General features: G+C 39.3%; 1 protein-coding gene across 21 annotated transcripts in view; it reads left to right on the top strand.

The window, feature by feature from the left end:
* The window catches only part of NRXN3 (neurexin 3), a 961,434-nt gene that overhangs the window by 327,002 nt on the left and 607,350 nt on the right, over nt 1–27,082 (top strand). For 20 of the 21 annotated variants that reach the window (XR_005257043.1, XR_005257044.1, XM_038137596.1 and 17 more), the window contains 2 exons: nt 4,666–4,869; nt 11,930–11,956. Coding sequence is in view for 19 of the 21 variants with exons in the window: in XM_038137596.1 (XP_037993524.1) it covers nt 4,666–4,869; nt 11,930–11,956 (231 nt within the window). In the remaining 2 variants the exon portion in view is untranslated. The remainder of the gene's footprint in view (nt 1–4,665; nt 4,870–11,929; nt 11,957–27,082) is intronic. The other variant, XM_038137602.1, reaches the window with a different exon arrangement.

Raw genomic sequence — 27,082 nt, forward strand, 5'->3', positions numbered from 1 at the left:
CATCTGTCCCTCTCGCCTTCCTCTGTGTGTGGGACAGCCCTGTGCAGCAAGGCACTGGCTCAGGGAACTCCACAGCTTCTGGCACCCATCCTTCTGGGTGATGTGCAAGGTCCTAACCGCTTGTGAGCGCTTAAAGTTCCCATCATATCTTTTCCACCAAAACAGGAGCATTTTCTCTTGGGCTGTCATCAGCTTCAGTCTGAGTGATTACATTCGGGCTTCCCAAATTACTTGTCAGGCTTCTTTTCTTGAAACTCATCTGTATGGAATCCACTCAAGACAGGATAGAGGATTTATTGCTCCCTTTTAAAAAGTTTTGCTTTGTTTTGTTTTGTTTTAAAGTGTAATTTTGGTTTTCAAAAAATCTCTTTTTTATTTGGGGCCATGTGTCTGCTAGTGGATATGTGAGGGCAGGAGGTGAGCTGTGCAATCAATGCCTGCAGGAAAGTGTTTGGTTTGTGAATACAAAGCTTAGGCACTTTAAGGATATTTGAATTCGCAAGAATGTGAAAATCTTTGGTCTAAGTGTCTTGCAAATGTAGCTGGGGAAAATGTCCTGTGCCCTGAACTCCTGTCACTGGGGACTTCAACTTTCATGAAGTGTGGATATTTTAAATTAATTTTGCACTGTCACCTTTCTGAAAATTTCAGTAAGCAACTACACTCTATTGTAGTCTGGGAGGCATAGGAAAAAGACCACAGGGAAGAACAGGAGACTACAGAAAAACTAAAAGGGAGGAGAAAGAAAAGAGGTGAGGAATGGAGATGAGTACAGGAGAGTGGTTCAAAAGCAGGAGAAAAAGCATGAAGAGGTCTTGAATAACTTGTCTGTATGCTAAGAATATGCCTGTTCCATCTTCCTATGAGGTTTATGCAGAGCCTTGTGTGGAAGCAGCAATGAATTGCTCCTTTGGATGCTAAGTGTAAAATTAAAACTGGCAGGGTCTGAGAGCACAAGATTGGGAAGCTAATTGCTCCTAATAACATACTGATTTTCACAGATTTCTGGCATTATGTCAGAGCAGTTTTGAACCAGCACCTGGTTTCTTCCTCTTCCCATCTCCGAGCTAATGGCAATGAAGCTTCTGGCACTGGGATCACAAATAAATGCCACTCGATGTTTTTGTCTGTACAAATCTGTGGGGGTCTCAAACATGATTTCACATATTGCTCCTATGCATCCAATATAATAGCTACCCTAAAAGTAGAAGGGTGGCAGAAATGTGCATGTATTTTAGACTTGGACAACTGTGCTGCTGCCTGTATTTATGATGCTGAACAAGGCATTATGGTCCCATTGCTGCAGGTGGCTGAGGACACTTGAATGGATGCCTGGATTCAGGCAGAAGTTGCCAACACAGGTGTCTGGGAGGCTGAGGTCATGCACTTGTTGCCAGGTTACATTCAACCCTGAGCAGATTTGCTGTATGTTTTGCTCAGCTGTAACATGCTTTTCTCAAGCTTTGAGGACTGACTGTCAGGAAAAGGAAATAGGTTTTACTTGTAAGACTGCTACTAGGCAATACCCTCCTCTGAAGGGGTATTTTCATAGCTGGAGGGAATGTTCTGTTTGCAAAATGTGCTGAAAGGCTCTCAGATACTCCAGACTGTGAAGGCTGGCAAAGTGAGAATGAAATATTGTCATTTTCAGAATACATCAAGTGCATAGGGCACACACAAAAACAAAACATTGTCTCCTGGGGTTGTGTGGAGCCTGTTTCAACTGTTTCAAGATATTTAATGTTATCTGCTTAATTGTTACGAGGTTTCATCACATTGTGTTTGTAGCAGACTGGCTGGAGAAGGGACAGTAATACCTGATTTAGGCTACTGTGGGACATCAGCTGAAACACTGTCCCAACTTTTATGTCATCTTCAGCAATTTTGAGTATGCTTCAGGTCCTTCTTACATAATAGTAAGAGTTGGGATTTCTAGTCTAAGGACAGTAATTATATGGCAATGGGAGCAGTAAAGCTGAAGGATGCAAGTTCTTACTGAAGGGAAGAGACTCATTATTACCATGCTTTTGGTTTGTTCTAGTCACTGCAGAAAAACTCATCTTTTCAAAGCACCCAATGCATGGCACTGTGGAGATGGAAGCAGCAGAGCTGGGACACTTGTGTTAGCTACTCCCACTCGTAGTTCCAATATCCTCCAACCCCCTTCTCCCAGCTATTCATGTGCCAGGGCCAGCAACTGTTTCATGCAAGGCACATCTGAGCTGAAGGCGTCAAAAGAGCCATTTCATGCTTGACTGCATTTTCTAATACAATCTGCAGAGAGAGAGAGGAAAGAGAGCAAGAAAGGTTTGTGTGTACATAGGCATTGCCTTTGAGTGTATGTATAATATACAGTACATTTAGTTCCAGCTTGCAGCTGTGGGTGGCAAGTGAGAGGTGCAGACGTGAGGGGGAAGAGAATTGCACTTTGAAAAGAAGAAACTATTCTTCCACCTTGAAAAAGAAGCTTTCTTTCCTTCTCTGTTTCTTGGCCAAATGAAGATGTGGGACCCCAGGGGAGCACTGGCAGCTGGTACCAGAGATGTGTGTAATGTAATGGCTGAGTGGGTGATGTGTGTAGAAAGCTTTCTGTGTACAGATCATGACAGTGTGTGGCGAGTGCAGCTAAGAAAACTGATGAGTAGGGATGTTGTTCGTCTTAATGGTGCTCCCAGAAAAGTTTTCTTAATATGTGTGTATGTCCTGTGACTGCAGATGTGCTGCATACCAGCTTATTAGTGTGGTGGGTTGCTGCACCAACACAACTGTAGCGATCCCCACCAAATGTTTTGGAACCATATACATGTCTTCTCTGGCACGTTATTAGCTTAATATTTATATCTTTATGTGGAGATTCTCAGTTGAGTCGAAGAAAGAACAGAGACATTTTCTCCCAGGCTGAGCCTGGGAATCTTAGATGAAAGAATTAAAACAAGTATTATCTCTCTTTCTGTAACCATTGTTTATAGTTATGGTTCCTCACAGCCTGCTATCTATAGCTGCTAATAGTGTGAGATGTTTCTACTTTGAGACCAATCAAGTATCACCTTAGCGAGTCACATTATGAAAGACTTTCATTAAAATGAGCCTTCTGATCCACCTGAAGACTGGAGTCTTTCTTTCCATTGCTGACTCAACAGCATCACCTTTATCTGTCACCTCATTTGCATATTTATTGCATTGCATTAACAGTTCTGTTACTGGCCATTTTGGAGCTTGCCATGGGTATTTTAAGGCATGGGCATTTGGCTCTTCCTCAGTTTCCCACCCATTTACCCTACTGTAGCATCTGGCATTTAGACATTGAGAGGAGAGGATGTAAGGTTCATCTCTGCCAAGATTGCTGTTTCCTGATGGAAGTTCTGCTCTCACTGGCTGGGAAAAATGTGACTAAGGAAAACATAAGGTGAACATCTGCATTCCAAATACATGTTTTGCAGTTGGTTAAATTAGATGGGCTGGGTGGTGGGGTAGTGGTGCTTGGAGAGAATCCCAGTCAATCATTTGAGAAAACTCCAGCTGAACTGAACTGGATGAGGTACTGGTAAGAGAGCTTTAGAGCAATCCATCCATGTTTCTCAGAAGCTGAACAAGTATATTTTTTTTAAACTCTAGGATTTTGATATGTATTTTTATGGTAGAAACCCTATATGGAGCAATGTCTACAGCTCTGCATTTGACAGGGGTTGGTTGGCTGTGGGGAATAGAAATGCTCTGATTCATGTATTAATATATTTATGTAGATTAGTAAAGTTTGCAGATAAAAATGCTTTTGAGCATATTCCGTGAAGAAACAATGATTACCATGCTGTAGTGCTTGCTGCAGTTCTAACACAAGACTTTAATTCTACCCCTTAGAGGAGAATATTACTTTCTGCAGGCAAGACCCTGAACAAATAGAGAATGCTAAATTTAACTCTTTTCCTCAGCTGAAATTCCAATTTTCTTTGACATCTTCAGAGATGATAGAAAAATATAACTTCTTTCTTCACTCCTTTCCTCTCCTGCTGGCTTTCATTGTGCCTCTATCTTCTAACTTTTCCTGCATTTGAATGGCACTTGCAATGGAGTTAGGTTTGTTCCTTTCTTCATTTGCATTGGTTGTGTCAGCAGAGCTCTACTAACACTGGTTGTTAATAGGTAGTGGAAAAATATAAAATCAAAAAATGGAACTAATATGATTTAGAAAAGACCTATTAGGAAATTCATTTTATACAGTTGTTTGTCTTTAAAGTGATATCAATGAAATGAAATTCCTCTCTAAATAAGCAACAGCAAGAGTACCAGAAATTAGAACTCTAGTCACTCTAGTCATTACTGCTAGTCCTGGGAAGGCTGGACTTCAGTGCACTGAAGATGTGAAAAATGAAGGCTTTGCTATCTTATAATCACAAAGGGGCTCTGTCCTAACATGCTTGACCTTGGGCAATTTGTGTCCATGGATACTGCTGTCACCAGTTGCAGTGAACACCATATCTTTCTTTGCTGCTCATAGTTGCCTCGCAGGGTTTCTGGATGCAGTTAAATGTTGCATTTTTCCCCAGTTACATACCTTTCTGTGGCAAGTGGTATGGATTCTGTATACACAGCGCTCTATGGTGGATGTGAGGGCTCTTCAGAGGTGTAACTTCTCATTTTTTGCAATTGTTTGCTGATTCCTTGCAGAGGCCTCTATCTTGAGCTATGATGGCAGCATGTACATGAAGATCATCATGCCTATGGTCATGCACACAGAAGCAGAAGATGTGTCCTTCCGTTTCATGTCGCAGCGTGCTTATGGGCTGTTGATGGCAACCACCTCGCGGGACTCTGCTGACACTCTGCGCCTGGAGCTGGATGGAGGCCGCGTCAAACTTATGGTCAATTTAGGTATCGTATGAACACCTTCCACTGCCCTCTTCACTATTAGTTTGGGCTTGTGATTAGTGTTTTTTTAAAAATGATTTAATTTATTTTCTGTTGGTTTGGTTGGATTGGATTGATTTCTAAAATAACTGCTGAAACTTTTACAATTATATTCTCTTGCGGAGAGACATTCTCTTCTGCATTGCTGCATGAAGATTTGCTGTTAGTTCTTCGTTATGGACAGTGTTTTAAGTCTTTAAGTTTTTAAGTTTCCTTTCTTGGTCTGGGACTGGTGAGCTCTGTGTGAAACATGCTACTTGGTCCATCTTTTGATCAGTTACATCCCTCATTCATCCAGCATCACTCAAAACAGTCAAAGGCAAACATGGAAAGGAAGCAAAATGGATATGGTGGCAGGCAGGTGAACCCCCTGCCCTTTGCATAATTTGGCAGAATTTGATACAGCTTGCCATATTTTATATATCTAATAAAAAGGGCTGTTTATTTTGTTGTGTCTTTGTAAAAAAGAAATTAACAATAATAAAAGTGCATCCCCCCATCCCAAAGGGCTGTGTTCTGTCTCCTTAGAGTTACACATTCCCAGAAAATAATTTAAAAAGACAAATAGAAACAAGTCCAACAATAACAACAATACAAAAACAATTGGGAGTGAATGTGCTATTAGATTAGCCTCAATTAGTTTTCTTGCCATTCTTTATATATTCTACAGAATAATAGATTTTTAAAGAATGTAAATACATGAGTTGTATTTCTTTCTTTCACTTTCCAGTGATGCAGCTTGTTGCTTCATGTGAATTCAGAAATATAAACAAAGAGAGATTCTTACTCAAAGAGGCAAAACTAACATAATAGTGCATAATCTTATACCTCTTAATGTGTAGGTTATTTTATATGAATGTTTGTGTATGGTTTGTGAGAACTTCTGTCAGCTTTTGAAGTTCTAAGGCCCACAGGAACAAGTTTCACATTTTTTGAGCTAATAGTATCACCATCTTCAGAGCCCTGCTGTGACTACCAGGAGCAAACCACATAGCAGCTTTGTTTGTAAAATATGTTGTCCTCTGGAACTAGCCTGGTTTTTAAATTTGCATCTAGTGGTTTTTCTTTTGGCTTTGAAATTGCGACCCAGGCCCTTTTACTTTTTGAATAAGAAAGTGAAGAAGATACATCAAACAAGTTCATATTTCTTAAAAGAAAAGCGTCCATCTAAAAGTCTATAGAAACTCTTGCCTTCTAGTAAATAGAAGCTAAGCACCAACCAAAACCCCCATATATATTTGCATATTTGCTCTGCTTAGCTTGACTGAAGAAGCATAAAACGCTATTGAGTCCGTAGCTGCATAAGAGCACTTGCTGTGCTCTCCAGAATGGCCTATAGGACAGATGGAATAGATGAACCTCAGCTGTGTCAGTAACTGCTCAAATAAAGAGAAACAGCCCTCTAATGATAGCCATCTCTGCCTATATTAACTCTAAGAGAAGGAAAATTTCATGCATTTGCATGGTTTCTCTGGAGAGCAGCTCACAAGAACTGCTGTTGAGTCTCCTTACATGTGCAATGAGAATCTTCCACAAAACCCCAGAGAGTTTGTGTATCTCTGTGTGTTTGCATTTTCTTCTGATTAATTAGTTCCTAATAATAAAGAAAAATAAGATTATATTTCCCCAGTTTCATTTCTTGAAAATTATGACTAGCTATTTTTTTCTCATAAAATAAAATTAATCACTGAAAGATTGGTAGTGACATGCTTCTGTTGGGGAAGTGATGGGGCATCTGAGTTTCTCCCAACTCTACAATATCCTCTTGTAGCCCAGAGCCAGTTCTTTTTCTTTTCAAGCCCTAGTTCATCTACTTGTTGAAAGGAGAATTCTTTGCACCCTGTGAGGGATGTGCTAGCATTTTAGTAAGGGCTGATTTTATCAGCTTTGATATTCCCACATGAGAAGCACTAAAGAATGAAAATTGCCAGACTTCATAAAAAACTGTCACTTTTTTTTTCTGAGAAAGATACCACTTGTTTGATTCTATCTTCTTAAAAATGAATGAGAATTGGGGGAATTGCTCATTTTGTGTGTTTGGGGCCTCCTAGACTTAGACCCTAAGTGGATATGAGTAGGATATATTTATATCACCCTGAATATACTTATTTTTTAGAGCTTACTTTTTACTTTCCAATTTTCATAATATCATGCTGGCAGAAGGCATTTTCTCTCAGGGCCTGTCAACATTGTAAGCCTGATTGGCACGGGTCACTTTTGGCACTCACTGGGATTTGTTATGCTACCACTTAGCCTAGAGGTGGACTGTTCAGCTTTGTCTGGCTCCTAAAAGATGTGGCTAAAGATTTGACAGATGGTCTACACATGTTGGGAAAAGATGTGTTGTTGACAGCTTAATGCAGGGACAAAATTGTTGAACAAACCCCTGTGTAAACTGAAGGCTGATTCTGTGTAGTAGCAGGGACTGAAGCAATGTGTATGCCACATTTTGCCAGCTTTTCAGCTGTAAATTTTTGTGAGGTTGAATCTTCCTTGAAGTGACTACAGGCTGCATCAATGGAAACCTGTCAACACTCTCCTATGTCTTAACTCAACAGAGGGGTAGTTCAGAGTTTTGGAACCCAGACTGAGCTTCACCTCTCCTTTATTGAGATTTATAAAACTGTCAGAAAATGTCCTTGAAACAGGACTTTCTTTCTACCAAAACAGCAGTTACCTTGCTGTTGAAGAACAGAATTTGAGGAAGAATCACCTTACCAGAGCCATTCATTTCCAGTTGTTTACTCTAAGTCACAATAACTCTGTACGGAGACTGCTCATTGCACAAATGTCACAAATGAGAACTAAATCTTTACCTGACCTTGCCAAAATCTCCTTACCTGTGAGAAACAGTCATCAACACCACCTCTGAAGATCTGAATATACTTGGTGCTGACTAGCTATATGTCAGTATCCCCTGAGCAACTATCCCATGATACATGGTGTTGAAAAAGGACTGTTTTGAGGGGTGCATTATTTAATTGTGCTTTTCTTATGTCATTTAATACTATTACTAAGAGCTGTCTCTTTCTTCTCTTCTGTGATCTATTCCATTTGATTACTTATTATCATTTGTGTCTGTATTAAGGTTTTTCCTACGTTTTCTTTTTTTTTTTTTCCTTTATTTTTCTTTTCCTTTTTTTTTTTTTTTTTTCTTTTGTTGACTGTTCTGTGTTTCAGTTGTAAAGCTTTCCCACACCCCATCAGCCATGGTAAATCAAAAGATGGTATTCGACCCTTCAAAGGCCTGAAGCCTGCGGCCCGCACGGCAAACAGCCCTGAGAACAGAGCGTACGAAGCAGCCTGCAGGGGCTGGCATATCCCTCTCACCCCTCAAAACCAGGCTCCAAACCAGCCAGGGGAGACAGATACCGTGGGCATGGGCAGCTGGGGGCTTGCTCTGGAACGTGGGAGGGAAAGGAAGAGCAGCAATGAATAATTCTCCAAGGAAGGGGGCAAGGAAGTTGCTTCAGACCTTTCCAGTGTGGGTGCCTGAGGCATTGAAAATCTGTGTTGACAGGATGACTCTCAGTAGTTTGAGTTTTTGTTGTGTGAAGAATAGAAATCCAAATGTGATATGTATCTCCATTGAAAAGGATTTTGAAGAAATGGGTCTGGAGTTGAAGGAGAGAGAGAGAGAGAAATATTAGGCAAATCATAGCTTGGAACATGCTTGGGAATAATTTTTGATGCTGAGATGATGTGCAGAAAGGGGAAGAAATGGCTGGTCTGATAGGGAGATCCACATTCACATTTTTCCTCCCATTTATAAGTGGCAGGGTTATAATGTTAGACTGACTTTCATTAATGATTATTTCAGTTTTTTTTTCTTCCTGGCCTAGCATATCTTCAGGTCACTGGTGACTGGGATAAGTATTTCCTGCCTCCTCTCATTTAAGGAGGTGCAATCATCTCTCTCACCTATCTTTTCCTAAGACAAATCCTGAAGAGTGTCAGATTTACATATGCCCATCCGAAAGGGAAAGATTCTTTCGTCATTTCTACATAAAAATAGTGCAAGTAGGAGATAGGCAAGGAGCCTCAATATAACGTAGGGTAAGTGTGCACAGGACTTTGTCTGGTTTTCCCATTGGAAATAACTCAGGGTGAGCTTAGAAAAAGTTGGACCCTGATTATCTTTTTTGTCCTATTCTTGCCCTAAAGTACTCTTCCACAACCACGTACGGCTGCTCATCCAAAGGAAAAACCATTTATTCCTCACACAGAAAAGGTAACTTTCTTTCTTTGTTCAAGGATTAAACAGCCTGAAGCCTTAGCAGCATCAAATAAATATTACCATTTTCAGACAAAAAGATAAAATTGGTGAGAAACACAGGCCTAAACTGCAGATCTCTGCTGCTAAAGATATCGCCATTCAAACAATAGATCCCTTGTGTTAGCAACTGCAGTCGAGTTATTTAACCTTTTTAAAGGAGAGTGTCTTTGGCCCATTTTCCAGGTGATATGCTCCGGAAAACCCTTCATCTGAGCACTAAGGAAGGAACTTCTGGTGTACATTAGACAATTAATGAAAAGAAAGTAACTGCAGGAGGTTGTGCCAGCTAATTCTGCTCCCCATGCAGTAAGAGACTCTATTCTCACTTCCCTACGTCCCACCACATTCCTCATCCAATTGCTGAACTGGCAGGTGACTGGATTTACAGCTGTTCAGGCATACTCATCTCCAAAACTTATCTCAGAAGTAAATACCGATAACAGGGCTGAGCGCCCCAGATGTCAGGGCACTTGTCAGGGCAGCCCTCTCAGTGGCCTGGACTCTCATCCTTTGAAATAGGAATCTTGTAGCCAAGATAAGAGCTACACTGGTTTTCAGTTTGAAACATCTATCCCTTCATCTGGAGTAGTGTTTCAGCCTGAGGGCAAGCCCTAGGACAAATAGTTATTTTGGTATCACTGAAAAAACAAAACCAAACCAAAACTCTGCAAACATCAATAACTCAGGAGTGATTTTAGTCCCTCCGATGAATGTTGCTGAGGATCAGCCATGTATGTTTCCCTTTCTAGCACACTTGCTCTCTAGTCTGTAAGAAATTCCCATGTTCCAGCTATAGCAATTCTCTGGAGCTCACTAGCCTGTGGTGAGACTTGGGTGTCAAATGCTGTCACTCTCCATCAGGTCAGAGAGGGAAGTTCCCCTGCATGTACTTCAGAGCTCCCTTCACCCCACCCAACTCCTCTAAGGGATATAGCCACCACTGTATGGTGATCGTAGCAGTTGCTCCAGGGCTGTTTGCTCCCACTTTTCTGTTGCGGTTGACGACACATGACAAACCTAATCGCACAAAACCAAACCCAGATTTTCTCAGGAGAAGTTCTGCTTGAAAACAGACTCTCTCTGGCTATGTTACTCGTGATTGGTATGTCCCTGCTCATTACAACTTTTTATTTATTATTTATAGACTCTTGCTCTTTTCCCTCCTTCATTTTTTAAGAACTGAATTTAGCTGCTGAAATAATTTTCCTACATCTGGCTGAGCAAACATAAAATTGGTCCAGTTAAGAAGCAAACTGCATTGTATTTCTCTGCCATTCTATATAATCTCCCTTGCTGGGCCATATCTCTGTAATAAATACAACCATTCCTGGTGATCAAAGCTCTATTTGTCCAGACAACATGTCCACTGCATGGTGCTATTACTCATTGCCTTGATTTCCTGAGAGAAAGCCGGTATAGCCCAAGATATGTAATAGCACTAATATGAAAGCTCTTGCCCATGTTAGACACCACAGCAGTGGATGTTCACAAGGCTGTAAATAGGCATTTATAAATGAAAGATCCTCTTAGGAATCACATCCTGAGATATGCTGAGCATTAGTGTGTTAAAAGAGAGAAGCAATGCTCTAAAGCCCTCCAGCTCAGGCTCTCCTACCTCAACTTACTTTCTTTGTGCAGACTCTTCCATTTCCATTTATTAGATTCCACAGGCATAACTCTTATTTTTTTCTCCTTGTACCTCTCTTTGTCCCTCCCTTGCCTGTGACCTCTAAATGAAGCAGGGCAGCAAAGGTTCCCAGATCTGCCACTTCACTGCCCGTCTCATCTTCTCCCTGAACGCTACAAACACCCCATTCAGCCTTAGCGTTCAGACAGCGAGATGAGCTTGGGCTCTGAGGAACTGGCAGGGCTGGGGACCTTTGAAAGACTTCCCCATTCTCCCTGCCAAGCCCAAAAGAAAGTATTCCCAACCTCCAGAGCTAGCTGAAATCTGGGCTGGGCGTTCGTGCGGTTAGCTGTTTGCAAGTGGCCATTTTATGATAGGACACAACTGGGCAGTATATTAACCCTTTCCTCACCTGAGCAGACAGCGTCAAGTGTGTCTGTGCACATATTAAAAAGTGTTTTGGGCTGGCTTTGGGGGAATTAAAAGAGGGTCTGTCTTTGGGAAAGCTGGAAAGGGTTAAATATTGCACAAAAAAATCTCATAGGCTGATTTTACAGGTATTCTCTGTTGACAGATGGTGTATTTATGCAATAACAATACAAATTAATTTAAAAGAAATCAAGTGTAAAGGTTCACTTTGAGCTTCAAGCTTCTTAGAGAAATTGCTAAAGGTCTCTAAAAAGCAAAATGACACTTGAGTATGACTTGTGTCTTGAGGGAGATTTTCATGCATTAATTATAACTTTTTAAATTGTAATTCATATCAAGTCATGGTCTGGAGTGGAAGATTCGCTCAGATTTGTAGGTTTCTATAAAAAGAAAAGAACTTCCTGTGTTAACATGTGGCTATGTATGTATATTGGTATATTTCTCTATACATATATATATATATATATATATATGTATATATATATATATATTTATGTAACAGATATTTACATAGAATATACTGTACATATACACCCACTCCTGAACTTGTACAGACTGTGTATAAAGTATAAAATGGCCACATCTCTTTGCGTGTGTCTGTCCCCGGAAGGGTGGACTGATTGTTTTTGGATGTCTGCAGCTGTTACCTTGAAGGATGCAATTTCATCTTTCATTTATTTTTCCCCATCTAGACTGTATCAGGATAAACTGTAACGCCAGTAAGTTTTCCCTCAAGTTTCATTTTGTTCTCTTTCTATATATATTAAAATAACTTTATTTTCTTTGCTGTTTTATAAGCTGTTTTTCTTTTCATTTTTTCTTTTTTTTTTTCTTTTCTTAAAAAAAAATCTGAAATTGAAGGGTTTGGGTGGGATATGAAGCTGGAGAGGGAGGAGGGAAGACTTTAAGGTGATTGTATGTGGAAAATTGTGTATTTGGTTTCTCCAAGGAGGAGATGAACTATTATTTCATAGCTTTGCAGAAGAGCACCTCAGGAACCTGATGAGCTGATATTATGCTTCACTGGTAACCTATTGTCTTTTTGAAAACTTTTAAGGAACCACGTAAGAATAGCAACAAGTACTGTATGCACTTCTCCACTACAAAAAGGCAGGCATATTTAAAAACAAAGAAAACAAGCTGCAACTCTTGCTTTATTACAGACTGTTGACAACTTAACATGATATTTATTCAAAGTTATTTTTTATTTGGGTATAGAATAAAGAAAAATTAGATTTTACATTTAGAGTATATTATATATACTTAATATATGTGTATATATATGGAATTTGCAATTCTTAGGTTCCTATAAGAAATTCCATCTGAACTTCTGGGTCACCTAAAATTCCTTTATATAGAAGTAGGGAGGAAGGATTATAAAATTTCTGTGAAAAATAATAGTGGAAGATCATATCCATTTCTAGACTGACTGAGCAAGCCAAACCTTTTCTGTTCTACTTCAAAGAGCTGATCAAATTCGATGTAGGCCTCAAAGTAAAAAGCACTCCCCAAACACTGGAGCTGTTTAGCTCTCAAGTGTGCTTTGAGGCTTATCTTAAGTTGTTACCAGCTTCCTGAATGTCCTCTGTGTTAGATTTTATGTAGAAGTATTTATGAAGAGCAAATGCCAGCTGATTGAGACCCTACCTTGCACGGAAATGTGAGCAATTAGTTTTTTGGACTTGGGAAATGGTTCCTGGGAGCCTGTAGCTGCGGAGAAGCCCTGTTATGCCACAGAAGTTTGTTCATGATAATTTACTTTATTTCAACTATTAAATTATCTCAGCCCACATGTTTTACCTTTTTCTGATTTTCCTCCTCATCCCACTGGTGGGAGGAGGGGTGTAAACAAGCAGCTGCACAGTGCATAGTTATTGTATGGGATTAAACTGCTACAAGTGGGATTAGTCAGTGTATGACTCAAATCTTGAAAGGTCTTGTTGAATTCCTTTTGCTCTTCGAAGTTTTCACACTGAGTTTCAAGACAGAATGTGCAATAGGAAAAAGTGTCTTGGATGTGGTAGCTGAGATTGCCAGATTTTACATAGCAGTGGTGAGGATATTTACATAAAAATGGGATCTTTTACTTCATAAGAGTTCATATGCTCTTGCTGCTTAGCCATCTGTAACCCCATCAAAACACTTGCCCCATAGTTCTTTTTTATGTTTGTCATTTGAGGATCCATTTCCTCTGGTACTGGACAACAATCTGATGTTGTCAACATCAACTTTTGATGACAGCTGCCTGTTAAAGGCTTAGCTAAGGAAGACTATCTTCAGGTGGGAAGTCAGCTTTAGTAGCAAGTAGCAATCGTCTGGTTTTTATGCAAATAAAAACTAACACTAATTGGAAGAAATATTAAAAAAAAAAGAATTAAAGAGAAGGGAGAGAGAATGAAAGCAGTGGAAAGACAGTTAGAATTCCGTGGTTTTTTTGGTTTCCCCATAAGCATCAAAACATCTTGAATCATTTTGCTACCATGCATTTTTAATAGTTGAGCCTGTTGCATTTTTAAATAGAGTCTTCCCCTGAAGGTTTAGATTTATTTCTTTATTTAAAACACATTGGATCTTTCTAATTTATTTTTTATGATGCTTTGCTGAAAATGAACATCTCTACTCTTAGTCCCTCCAATACATTGGTTTTTTGCTGCCTGTTGCAATAACTCCAGTCATCTGTCCTGTTTCCTAGAAGGAAACCTGCTGGGGATTGGTGAAAACTGTACCCTTGAATGAATAAAATATGGTTAGGCAGAAGCAGACCAAATATCACTGTAAGCATTCCTGCAGGCACACTGACATTTACTTGTGCAGAGGGAGTTATCCACGTACAGATATGTCTGCCAGGGTCTGTTGAAATGAGCAGAAGTGTTTTAAAGTAACTTGACAAATGGGCTTCCCAGCAGTTAAAGAGTTTCAGGTCAAGCAGTCACCACTGGTAACTGAATAGAAGGGACCCAGTGCATGGTTTTAAAGGTAAACAGAGCTGTACTTTTCGGGTTTTATGGAACATGTGGCTTAAGAGCCCACTATTTCAAGCATTGAAGCTCATACTGTTTGAGAGGAGTCTTGCATATTGTCCCAGGTAAGCATTTATACTTGCTCTTAATTTTCATTGAAAAGATTGAGGGCTTTTTCTCTTATGTATCTTTGGGTTATTGTATATCTGATGCAAAATATTGTTTTGCATAGTTTCATTTTACTTTCTCTCTGTGTTTCATAATTTAATTGTTGTATTTCAGTTTTTTTTACTGTCTCTGTACTTATTTTAATACTCATCTCATCCTTTTCTATCACTCTTGAAGATACCTAAACTGAGCTTTTCTGTTTCTGCACATTTACAAGACCCAACAATGCTTTTGCTCACATATATGTAGCTGTATAGTAACTCTCTTTTCCTCTGAGAGCAAAATCAGCACAACCAAAAGCAGGACCAGGATCTTCAAATAAACTCTGTGAAGGTCCATTTAATGATTCCTCAGCATAATGCAGACATAATTGATAGCACAATTTTGTTGGTTGGATTCATGGGGAGAATAGTTATATCAATATAAGTCTCTTGGATTTTTGCCTACATGTGTTTTATTTTTTTAAAATAGGATTTCCTAGGAAAATGGTCCCTCTCCTGTAAACTGTTTATTGAAATGCATTGTTTACTTTGAAGAAAGTTGAAGTTGTGATAATTTTATGGTTTGTGTCATGTCTGGTGCTCTGGTTTTCTTTCATTTTTTCAAAGGTATCTAGTCCTTAATTTCATTATTCCATATCCAGTGATGTCACTTCATATCAGATTAGATATGGAGAGTTTTCATCATTCTATTCAGTATTAAGTGTGGAGGGCAGAGCTGTGTGTGCTACAGATTTGTTTTTGGAGGTGTTCTCACTCTCTACTCTTGGTCTAATTCTCTCTCCTCACAAGCCTTTTATGTGGTGTGTCATTATTCAGTCACATACTTTGACACTAATTCTGTGAGAGATCTGCCAAGAGTTGCTCCTTGGGATAGTGAACACTTCTGTCTTATGGCTTGTTATTTCATAATAAGGCCTTTTCTTCTCACTAAAGCATGCCAGACAAGCCATCATCTATTTTCATGTCACTTTTGGTGCCTCAAAACTTCCATATCTTCTTCTCTTACCTGCTGCTAAAAGCATAAATGGAAGGAGTTAAAAAAATCAGTCTAATCACTACAACACAGTTGATTCTGTGTCTCTGTCAGGTCTCACATTTAACATGTTGTTTGAAATCCAATAATTTTTGACAATAATGACATCTAGCACATGTTTGGTTCTCCTGTTTCAGTTGCCATGCTTACTGTATTTAGTGCCTTATTCAATGCAGTGTTAATGATTCATTTTATTAAGTGCTACTGTAACAACATAAAATATGAATCTATGATGTGTAACTTTCTGGGAGAGGCTTAAAGTTCTCTTTTATCTGTATCATCATAAGTAAATAGGAAGCTGTGCTAACTCTAATCAAAATATTGTAAAACCAAGTGCACTTACCCGTTTCCTAGTTATATTGCTGTCATTTTAATAAAATCTTAATAGTACTCTAACAAGAAAACATTCTTTTGAAAGTGAAGTGGTATGATTAAACATACACATCATATTTGTGACTGTAGTATCTCCTAGCTCCATTTAAACATAATCAGGAAGAAATTAATATTTATGCAGCCTGAAAAGTGTCAAGTTGATAGTATGTCATATTGTAGTGGTGAAAGCTAAGCTGGTGTCTGTCTGTAGCATCTGCACAACCCAGCTGAGAATGATTTCACCTTTCAGCAGTCTCACACCTGAAATGCTGGTCTGGCTTTGTGCTGCTACTGCACCACACTGCAGGAGAAAAAAGGAAACAACCCTGTCTTTGGAAGACTTCTTCTGTCAGGGGATCAAAAGCAGTCCTCCCACATATTAGTCAGATGGCAAGATAAGAACTCTGTTAGAGGAGAGCCTGCCCTGGTAGATCCAACAGGCCAAGAGTGCTGAGGCTACTGCCACTGTTTACTCTCAGGTTCTATTTGTAGCCAGCTGAAGATGTGTTCTTGGCAGGCCCATTGCTGAGGTTCACACGCTTGCTCGCAGACCTGCATTCTTTCCAGTCACTGGCACCATGAATATCTGGGCCTGTTGACCCCATGGTCTGACTCCAGTCGCAGCACTCATAGCCCCATACACGCTCATGCACAGAGAATAAAAGGCTCTCACCCACGAAAGACATAGAAAGGAATTTAATAAGAAGACAGGATAGGCTGTACTGATCAGATAAAAATACTGATCAGCAGCTATTTACATGCCCAGCCCTTTTTATACCCTTAGTCCTATATTTATTTTCCCATTCTTGCTCTTCCCAAAATCACCTAAACTTTTCCCTTTTTGTGCCTTTGGTTTCTCCTCTGAACATCCCATAGTAAGTCTGTCTGACCCCAACTGCTTTTCCCCAGCATCACATATGTCCCACACTATGCAGCAATCCCCTTAATCCAAAAGGTGATATCAAGAGCTGGTCCAGCTATCATATAGTGATGAGTGTCACGCTGGGGCACTGGAACTAATGGCTCTGCTGGAACAGCCCTGGGAGAGATCTGGAAAGGTTTTCATTGCTCAGGAGTCTGCGATTTGTGCTCCCACCTGCTGCTGTGCCCCATGCTCCTCTGGGGCCTTGTGCGTATGGGTCTCTGGTGGGCTGATGGCCCTGGATATAACCCAGGAAGATGTTATTTGTGCTCCCCCTCCTGTTGTTGTCTCACTGAGCTCCTTTATGGATGTGGAGATGAGCTTTGTTTCATAATGCAACAAATTCCTCTTCCCTGTGACAGCTACTACAAAGTGACCTCTTTTGTCTCAGACTTTCTTGATTCAAGCCCATTCAAAGTCTCCAGTGGCAAAAATACCCTCTTGACTTAATGTTGTAGTTTAGGAATGGTGTTCTCCAATTTAGTACTCCCACTGAAAAGGAAACCATGAGCTGCACCCCTCCCTCTCCCCTTCAGTGGGAGACAAAAGGCAGAGATAAGTTAAGAACCGTTTATTGGAATCATCCATGATAAGAAAATGAACAGCAACAATACCAATAACAATACCAATAACCAAGACCAATGACAAATGTACAAAGAAAGGGTGATTTACATACAAAATGCCCACCAAGCCTGGGACAATGAAAAACTATGGCAGGCAGACCCTCCAGCCACCATGCTTTCCCCATGACCAGAAACAAATTCTCTTTCTTCCCAAAAGGGAGAGAAAGAGGGTCCCTTTCCCTGCCCTGGCAATGACATGAAATGGTATTGAATAGTATTAGGACCCTGGCCATGCCCACACAGCTCCAGGCTCCCCACTCTCATGGCTGCTGCAAAAAATTAACGCTGTCCTTAACCAAAACCAGGACACATTTTTCAACTCAGAGATTGTTTAGTACCCCTACAAAGTGAAGTAGTGCTTCTGAGCTTGTTTTACAAAGATAGCAGCAGAATCCATGCAATTATCAGTCGCAGTGGAGAGGATAAGTCCCTTCTTAGGCTGGGTGTTGCATGGACATCTTCCATCCGGGTGAGAGGAAACATAAAGCACATATGAGAAACTGCTCCACTTCAATGATGTCTAGACGATATGTCTTCTGTAGAATACGTTGTGTAATTAGTTGCCAGAACATCCACTTTTTTTTTTTTTTTTAAATTCCAAGAACATTGGCACAAAACTGAAAACTCATGTCTCAGGATCTAGGAGGAAGCGAGTATTTTATATATTATTAATTTTGTTTGCGAACAACCCAGAGAGAGCATCTCTAATGAGCCTTTTAAATACTTATAAAGAAAAAGACAAAAATCAATCAGCACAAGCACTGCTTGCTATGGTGGATGCCACCTGTTCTGTAAATTTAAGGCCAAATCAGGGAGTTTTAAGGATCGGTGGATGTTGGATAAGGAGTGACTGCTCAAGAGGTACTAATGATTGCCATTGTTGGGGGCAGAATATTGGGTTTAATGAGCACAGGCTTTTCACTGTGTCATTAATCCTCCTCATCCAGACAGTGCCATGAAGATTAAGGTTTTGCTGTGGCATAATTGATTTGAGCAGTCCTAAACTGCGGTTTGGTATATCACAAGTCCCTGAATCCCAGAATATTTCCTCAGGGGCCACAGATGTAGGCTACAAGCACAAGTCCATGTTTGTTAGAATTCAGCTAGGCCCAGCTATTAGTTAACAGCAGTCCGCCTTCATCTTCCAGCTAATACTGTCCCTTTGAAAGTCTCAATTCTGAATCTTCAGTTCCAGTATGCAGGGAGAGACAGGTTACCAGTATGGACGGATGGCAGTGACAAAAGCAGAGCTTGGCGGAATGTGTTCTGCATTATTTTTACCTAAATTGCTGTGGTGAGACCTAGCAAGAAAGAAAACTAACCTTGGAAACTCAGCAGTCATCTGTCAGGAATCAATGACCCACTTTTGGAAAACAGCTCTTCTGGTTTACTGGCTATCATTCCTACCCCAGCAGCTTTTCTTGCTTCCTTTTGACTTTTGAAAAGATTGTGTTTGTTGTATATTTACATATATATATATATATATATATATATATATATAATTTTCAATTCCTTTAGCCTCTCATCCCTTCTGTGGGTCTATAACTAAAAAAGAGACCTGTTTTGAAGGTCAAAACAAATTATATTAATCATCCTGTCAGTCACTAAAATAGATACCATTACTTAACATTAGAAGTGTTAATTAAGTATTTGGATCCTGGATGCTGTAACAAAGATTATGAAATATGAAGAGTTTGAGGTAGGTTTTTTTAAAAATTTATTTATTTTAAATTATTTTTTTAGAGGAGAAAGATACTGTTGGTAAAGCTTGGAGGAACTGGGAAGAAAGCTTGTGATGCTAGGTTTTGTTTAATGATACATTGAATTAACTAATTTTGGTCAGCATCACTTCTCTCTTATCCACCAGTTGTTATATTATCAGCTTCCTTTCTCATGTCTGGGGAAAACAGTCTTATTTCCTTTTTTTCTTTTCTATTGCAATATTTGCAGGATCTCAGCCAGGATGCCTGGGGAAAAAAAAAAAAGGCTTTGATAGAAAAGTGTCTTAGCACCTCAATTTGTTATGTTGGCCACTTTCCTTGTATAAATTGATTTGTGTTCTTTTCAGATCAGCTGTCATCACTTGCACTTTCCTCAGTTTTTTGGTTTAACCCCTGTAGGTGGTTAAGAAGCACACAGCTGCTCTCTCACTCTCTGCCTGCCTGTGTATTATCAACACTGTTTTGCTTTCAAATCCAAAACATGGCACCATGTGTGTTGCTCTGAAGAAAATTAACTCCCTCTCAGCCAGAGCCAGTACTCTCAGGAAGAGAACGTACCCTTGAAAGCTTGTTAACATTTTGATATAGAACTAAAAAAGGCAATGCTTTAGCTGCCCTATAGTGAAATAGATGGCTAAAGGTAGACTGAAACAATGTCATTTATGGTGTCCAGCCATCAAGTATTTGGTAATTTCTTTTTTATTTTCACTTATTTTCTTTTTTACACAAGGCACTAAGTTTGAGCAAACTTGGTGTGCGAGAGGTAGCAGCAGGGAGCTGTGTAGGAGTATGAAATATGTTATTTCCAGGATTAAGATGTCAAGCTGTTGATTATCTTAAAATCAAATAGCGACTGCATTAGGACTTTTGTATTGGCTACTCTTTCCATGAATGGTGAGAGGGTTAATAATAGAGAAAAATTGCCTTTCCACAACTGAGAGATTTTTTTCTGGGTTTAGCAATCCTCACACACCCCACCTCTTTCAGCAGTGACTGCCACTGTCCTGCCACTGTGATCCATCACATTGCCTGTATTTTCCGCTGCTAGGCTGGTTTGTCTGGCAAAGGGCACTGCTCCTAGAAAATTTCTGTTTGGGAGCAGAGAACTGCAATTGTGCACAGGAGCAAGAAGTTCACATAAAAAATATCCATTGATGCTTCTGTGCTTAAATATTGGTTGCTAAGAAGTGAGCTGGGAAAGGTGAGCTGTAGATGTGTGGTCTGTCTCTGGAAGAAGCAGCTTAGAAATGTTTACTGTTAGTGCAGGGACAAAATGAGTCATGGAGAACAAGAACCCTTTTTGTCCCAGAGAGGCTCTTGCTTGGTCAAGCTGGTACACACTGGTGTATGATGCATATGGCAAGCTTGCATTGCTGCTGCATCTCTGGAAATGTGCTCTTAGCAAAACTTTCAGCAGTAATGTGTTTTAATGTCTTCTGCTCCTTTCAGAAAAAGATAATTCTTGAGATTTCAGCGCCAAGAAGATAATAGTTGCCTTCTTGCTTCTTTTGTGCAAAGGGGATACAATATTTGGGAAGCCTTGATGGCAGAAGAAACCTGACCAAGATGCCACAGATGTGTCTGATCAATGGTGAAGGTTCATTATATCATCATAAATCATTTTCTACCTAGCAGAAAATGCAATATGCTGAGCATTTTCATTCTGAATGGGAAAAGTTAGAAAGCCTGAGAGAAGTTCTCAAGTAATTTTCCCAGTAAAATTTCTTTTTGATTTGTGTCAGTTCAGTGATTCCTATATTAAACAGTCATGTGAGCTCACTTCATTATGGAAAAATAACTTCTTCCTTTTGGTGGATCTCCCAGTGTCCAGGCCTGACTATGAACTGGAAATCAAATCACCAGGTAGAGTTTTAATCATCTAAGGATATTTTATTATTTTTGTTTGCTGATGAAGTTTGAGTACAGAATCACAAGAAAGCTTAAAACAAAATAAGGAAGTTATTACACTAATTACCTGTTAATGAAAGAGTAGGTTCAGATAAGGACTTAATTGTATATTAATAAACTGCTAGCATGCTGACATAATTTGGATTAGTGTGTTTTCTGTTCCCCTTTTTCTTGTGGGGGAATCTTATTTGAAATTATTCAGCCCACTGTTTTGAACTGGTAGGGAAAAGAAGAAATGTAACTGGTGCTGCTTTTGACTCATAAGAGCATCTTTCAGGTTTCAAGCTGTTGCTAGTTTACCAAGCTGTTAAACAAAGCACTTAACTTAAAGTTGCAGTCCTCCATCTGGCATGGTTCTCCTTCTGAATTTTTGGAGTTCAGTTCTTAGCTTCAAGAGGAGGGACAGAATTTGCCAAATTGTTGGGGAAAGATGTACAGGTTTGATGTTTCACAGTCCCAAACCAAAGTCCATTTTCATTTATTCAAACAGGAGTTCCAGATATTGAGCAATTCCCTACATTGCAGTTGACATGTCTAGGTTTTATAATGGTACAGTTATAATTTGAACAAAGTGGATTTGCACATTCAGTGCAAGAGAAAAAACTGCTTGGTGCAAATGTTGCTGGAATTTCATAATTCCTTTTTAAAGACGGAAATAATACAAAAATGTTTTAATGCAAAGAGGCCCTGGTAAGAGCTATAGATATGTGAGAGGCTTTTTCCTTGCAGGCTAGTAAGGAGTGTTTGCTTAGTAGGATAGTGAATGGAGCCAGGAGTTTATAAGGGCTCTTACAGATTAAATATTCATTGCTGCTGATATGTAGCCAGTTCTACTGTGAAAGATGGCATCAAATATCATGTGGCAACTCTGAACTTCGATGCAAGATGGTAGAAGCATAGTTGTAGAGGACTACAGAGATTTTTAGAGGTCAGTACCCAGTTGGCCAAACCATACACTAGTAGTTACTATTATACTGTAACTTTAATTGCATTCCCCAATCGCAATGTTAATGTAGCCTATTCTGCCACCAAATTGCATTCTCCCATGAAAATACGGATCATAGTCTAGAATTGCTAAAATATTGAAGCCAAAAGTGTGGATAATATCACTTCTTTTTTTTTTTCTTGTGATGATCAGAAACTAGCCTCATTTAGTTCTGTGTTTTCTTATATTAGAAAGAATGAAAAATTGTTACTTGTAATTTATTATATTATTATATTTTTTCTGCTTAGGAAAATTTTAGATTAAAGGAAACTTGCTTCCTAAATTATCATTGCCACTGAAAGCAGCACCAATAAAATGACCACATCTTGTAATAAAGGTTTATAATATTTCACTCACTAGTCATACTTTGATTTATTTCAAGCATAATAAAATACAACAGAGAAAGTAGAGCATTTAAAACATTTAAAAATGCAGAACCTCTTTTCCCCTGCAGCACAACGCTATTTTTCAGGGAATGCTGTATCCAGCAGGGCTGCATAGAAAGAATCATGTCTGTGTATGCTTATGCTGGGAATGCCAGTGCCCAGTTCAAGCAAACTTTCCTGACTCTGGTGTACTCCATGTGTGTCTTAGAGAGCGGGCTGAGCACCATCTCGTGGTGCAGCTGGAGATTTTATAGTCTCCTCTCAGTTCATGTGCTGAGAAATTTAAATACATCTCCAAAGTGATGTGATCATTTTGTGTTTGCTATGTTATTGTTTTCTGCCTGTGAAAGGGTTGAAGGTATGTTCACAGTGCTTTGTAGGAAGCAGCAAAGATGAAGATTCTGTTCACTGGCAGAGCTGTGTGAGACTTGAATGCAAAGAGGTGCTTGACAGTAGCACAGGGCTACCATGTCTTTTATGCTCTGTAGGAAGCAAGTAATGACAAAGTGTGGGCTGCACCATAGGCCAGCACTGATCAGCACAGCAAACAACTGCGTGCTCTGCTTCCTTGGAGTTACTTCTTTTTGCCTGAGATGAAAACAGCTGACGCCATGCAGCTGAAGCTTTGTGCCATACATACTATAACGCAAAAACCAGAGACTGAAGGGACTGCCAGGCCATAGCAGAAACTACTGTTCTGTGTCTCTGACAGCTACATGAAATCTGGTTATCCTAACTTCAGTATTCTTCCCTAGAGATCACATCCACATACTGTGGATAGTGTACTGCATTTAAAACATTTGTTTCTGCCATCTGCATCTGATTCCAAAAGCAGGGTTCAGGAAAGCTAGTGATATCTAAGATCAGGCTTGATGGAATAAGAAAAGTATGCATGGATAAGTATGTACAGAACATCCTTAATAAAATATATCAGTGGGGATACCTATAGAAATGTTTAGCACCTCCTGAGATTGGAAATTTTATAGAATACTTATGGAGCTGAAGTGTTTTATAATAATTCATACAGAAATGTGGATAATCCATAATAGGAACAGCCAAGCGTGGATGTGGGGCAGCTAGGCTAAGAAGGTACAGAAAAATATTTATTAAACCCAGTCATATTGTCATAGCTGATATTCAGCCATTCCTAATAGGCATGAATTCAGAAAGGAGTTTCCTTGATTAGGCTGTAGAAACTCAGGGCAGTGCATGGAAGATATGATGTTGCTTTAAAGCCAAATCCTCAGCTGAAGCAGGTAGAACCTCTCTGAGAATTCTGAGTAGGAGTAATTAAACTTGAAGTTCATTTTAAGATAATATTGAAACTGCATCTGATGTTCATTTCATAACAAAAACCCCTGACTTTAAATTTCTACAAGATCTTGTGCTTTACCATAAATTCAGTCTGATGCCTTTTGAGCTGAGCCAAGATAAACTTGAAAAATAAGTGTGTTTCACCATTGCACAAAGAGTGACTCTGGCAAGGGAACTATTGAAAAACAGGACAAAGAACTTGGGTCTGAAATTTGTTTAGGGAGACAAAGGGCTGGAGAATGTTTCCTTTCAAATTGCAGAGTGTGAATGTGGAGGGTGCAGTGTGGGAAAATGTTACTGTGAATGAGAGCCAGCCACCTCCATCACTATGGGTAATAGAAAAGTGAAAAGTAAGACACTTTCCTGCTTCAGGTAAACTTTGCTGCATCATAAGGAAATATTTCTTCCTGATTTTGAGAGAGGTACTTTTCTGCTTTGCCCTTCCTAGCAAAGCCTTTTTGTCCAATTCACTCAAATTGAGTTAAAATATAAATCTATTCCTCTTCCCTGCATTGCTTTTTATAGTTTTCAAATGTCAATTATTTCTGTACTGTAAGGGGAAAAGAGCCAGCTTTCTGTCATTCTGATTGCTGAAACTATGGTTTTCAGTAGTCCATTAGGAGGTTATTAAGATTTTTTTCTACCTTAGCTCTATTTTGCAGAGGTACTGAGCTTAGTCAACTGCTGTCCAATTTCACAGGATTTTAGATGTTCAGCATTTGTGAAGAATCAGATCTTAAGGCCTTAAGAGATCTACTCCCAAATACTATGGGGAAATTTTCAGAACTGCTATTATGACAAATGAGAGGCTCTGTATATTATTTCCTGTTGTGAAGTAAATTAAGTAAATCCAAGTTCTCGGTACGGATATGTCTTCATGTTGGGAGAGTTGTTGCCTAATTCAACTACCGTGATCTGAATGATTTAGATCTGAGAAGACTGAGGATCTCAGTCACTTAGCTTTGAATGCAAAACTGTGTGTTTTAATGTACTACAGATTTACTTCTGGGGACCTGTATCATGTTGAGACTCCATGGGTAAACATGAACTCGTTTTCCTGTAAGATTTCTGCTTTTGCTTTTTCTGACTGGACCAGAAATGTAACAGAAGCATCACTTTCCTGAGAGCTTTGGGAATATACAAAAACTTAGAGATACCTGTAGAACTGCAGCTCTGATAAAATAAAGGAGGGATACGTAGTAAAATATTTTAACCGACTTACTTCCTTTTTTTTTTTTTTTTTTTTTTTTTTTTGTGGAGGAACAGTAACTTAATCTGAAAATGAGTAAAGGCATTGCTTTATTTTGGCATCTCTTTTTTGATCACAGCACTGAAAGAATATTTAATTCTCTTTCATAGTGAGTTAAGATTTGAGCCTAAAATTCTGAAGAGTTCTTAAGCATTTTTTTAATCTTTAGAGTATTCTACTGATGCTGATGATTTAATACCTACGAGGCTGTAATAGTGGTAGAATTGCTGTCACGATGGAATTAGTGAAGGACAGGATGTGCAGAAGCAGTAGCAGTGATATTATGGGCTTTCAAACCTGTCCTATAGTGGTACCATTCTTCAAGCACTTCTGGCAGTGATGGAAAGCTTCATTGCAGCCATTCAACCCTGGTGCTACACTACAAGTTTTAGTAGAGAGGGAAATAGGGGCAAAAAGAAAGATTATGCATTCTTACTCACTCTTGTTTCCTTATTGCCAATAGGGAATATATATATATATATATATACCAATAGTATATGGAGGGATCCAACTTCTACTTTTTTAAGAAGGATATGCGACTGAATTTATTGCCAGTGCACTTTTTGGAAACCTGCAGGCTGCACACTGATTGAAAGAAAAGTGCTTAGCTGCTAACTACAAGTATACCTGAAACTGATCAGTTAAGGATAAAACACTACCCATGAAATGTGAGCACTGGTAATTGCATCAGAACTGAAAAAACCTCACATCCAGTCTCATGTGAAAATAGTTTCAGGCCTTTTGCTTCCAAGTAGCAGTCAGTCTTCTGAAACTGCAGTAGATCCAGTGTAAATCCTGTACAGATTTTGCAAGGGCAGAGGAAAATCTAGGAAGAAGTTTCCCAAGAGCATTGAAACCACATTTCTAAATCAGCACTTTCTGAAGAAAATTATCTGAAGTACTAACAAAATCACTGGTGTACGATTTCTGTGGCAGCAAACATAGAGGGGAAACGAACTCAAACCCTAATTTCTAAGCATCAGGGACTGTAGGGAAGTTTGAGTCAGATCTTATTGAGTGTAGAAAATCTTGCAATGGAAGATCAGGTGGTGATTAGTGTTGTACATTAGTGTTCTGCTTACTGGTAGTGTATAAGAATACTATTAGTGAACAGGTCATAAAGGTTCATTGTGCTGTGGAACTGTTGATCTAAAGAGACAGATATTCCTAAATCACTTCATTCACCAGTCCACTGCCCCAGTTCTCTTCCTGTTTGGTTGGTCCATACTTCAAACTTACTTTCTTGGAGTACTGAGAGTTCTATCTATAGCTTTTAGGATTTCCACAGTGGCTAGAGATGGAGCCTAGCATCCCTATTCCTACCTCCCTTCCACAGCCTTCTGCTGTGGCCAGCTCCTGTGTGTTCACAGGCAAGAGAGACCACAATATTTGTGTTTGAAAAGGATAAGGCAGTTTTGGTAGGTGAACTAATTTACATCCATAACTAATTTACATCCATAACTGATTGCTACCTAATATCAGAGAATACCAGTATGTTGATAAAGTAGACACGTGGTCTGTCCTTGCTTTGATAAAAAACATCCTATTGGTGCCCTCACAGAACAGGAACTACTTCTGTTTTGATATTAAGTGCTTCAGGTCTGTAAGAAGAAATATCCAGTTTCAGTTCTTGCTGATAGGAATAATATCTATATATGGATAGCCGTATATTTTTACAGGATGGCTTAGAGACAGAATCTGCTCTGAGGGTTTTATTGTCCAAATGTGTTCAAGGATAAAAGGCATAGAGGGAATGTATGGGCATTCATATTTAGACTAATGATTAAATTAAGCAGTAATTAGGTTGTTGACACTAGTCACTCTTTAGGTCAGTGAAGAGGACTAAGATCTTCCAGAGAATGGTTTGAAGCTGGAAGCTAACTCGGCCTCCTCCAGTGGGCAGTTTGGAGCCACCTGCACCTCCTGGTGATTGTCAGGAGCATTGCCTGATTGAGGCTTCTTAAATCAACATCACCTCACCAGATAATAATAGTAATAGTAATAATAATAGTAATAATAATAATAGTAATAATAATCATCATCATCATCATCATTATCATCATCACCATCATCTCTACATAACTCTGTAGTATCAAGACTCTGGGCAAGTCATTTATTTACCAGAATTTCATCTTTTCAGTGGTGTGCAGCTAATAATAGTGACCTTCTTGCCAGAAGGCTTTAGGAACTGAAGTCATGAAT

The sequence above is a fragment of the Motacilla alba genome, chromosome 5 (assembly GCF_015832195.1).
Source record: "Motacilla alba alba isolate MOTALB_02 chromosome 5, Motacilla_alba_V1.0_pri, whole genome shotgun sequence".
Classification (NCBI taxonomy): Eukaryota; Metazoa; Chordata; class Aves; order Passeriformes; family Motacillidae; genus Motacilla; species Motacilla alba.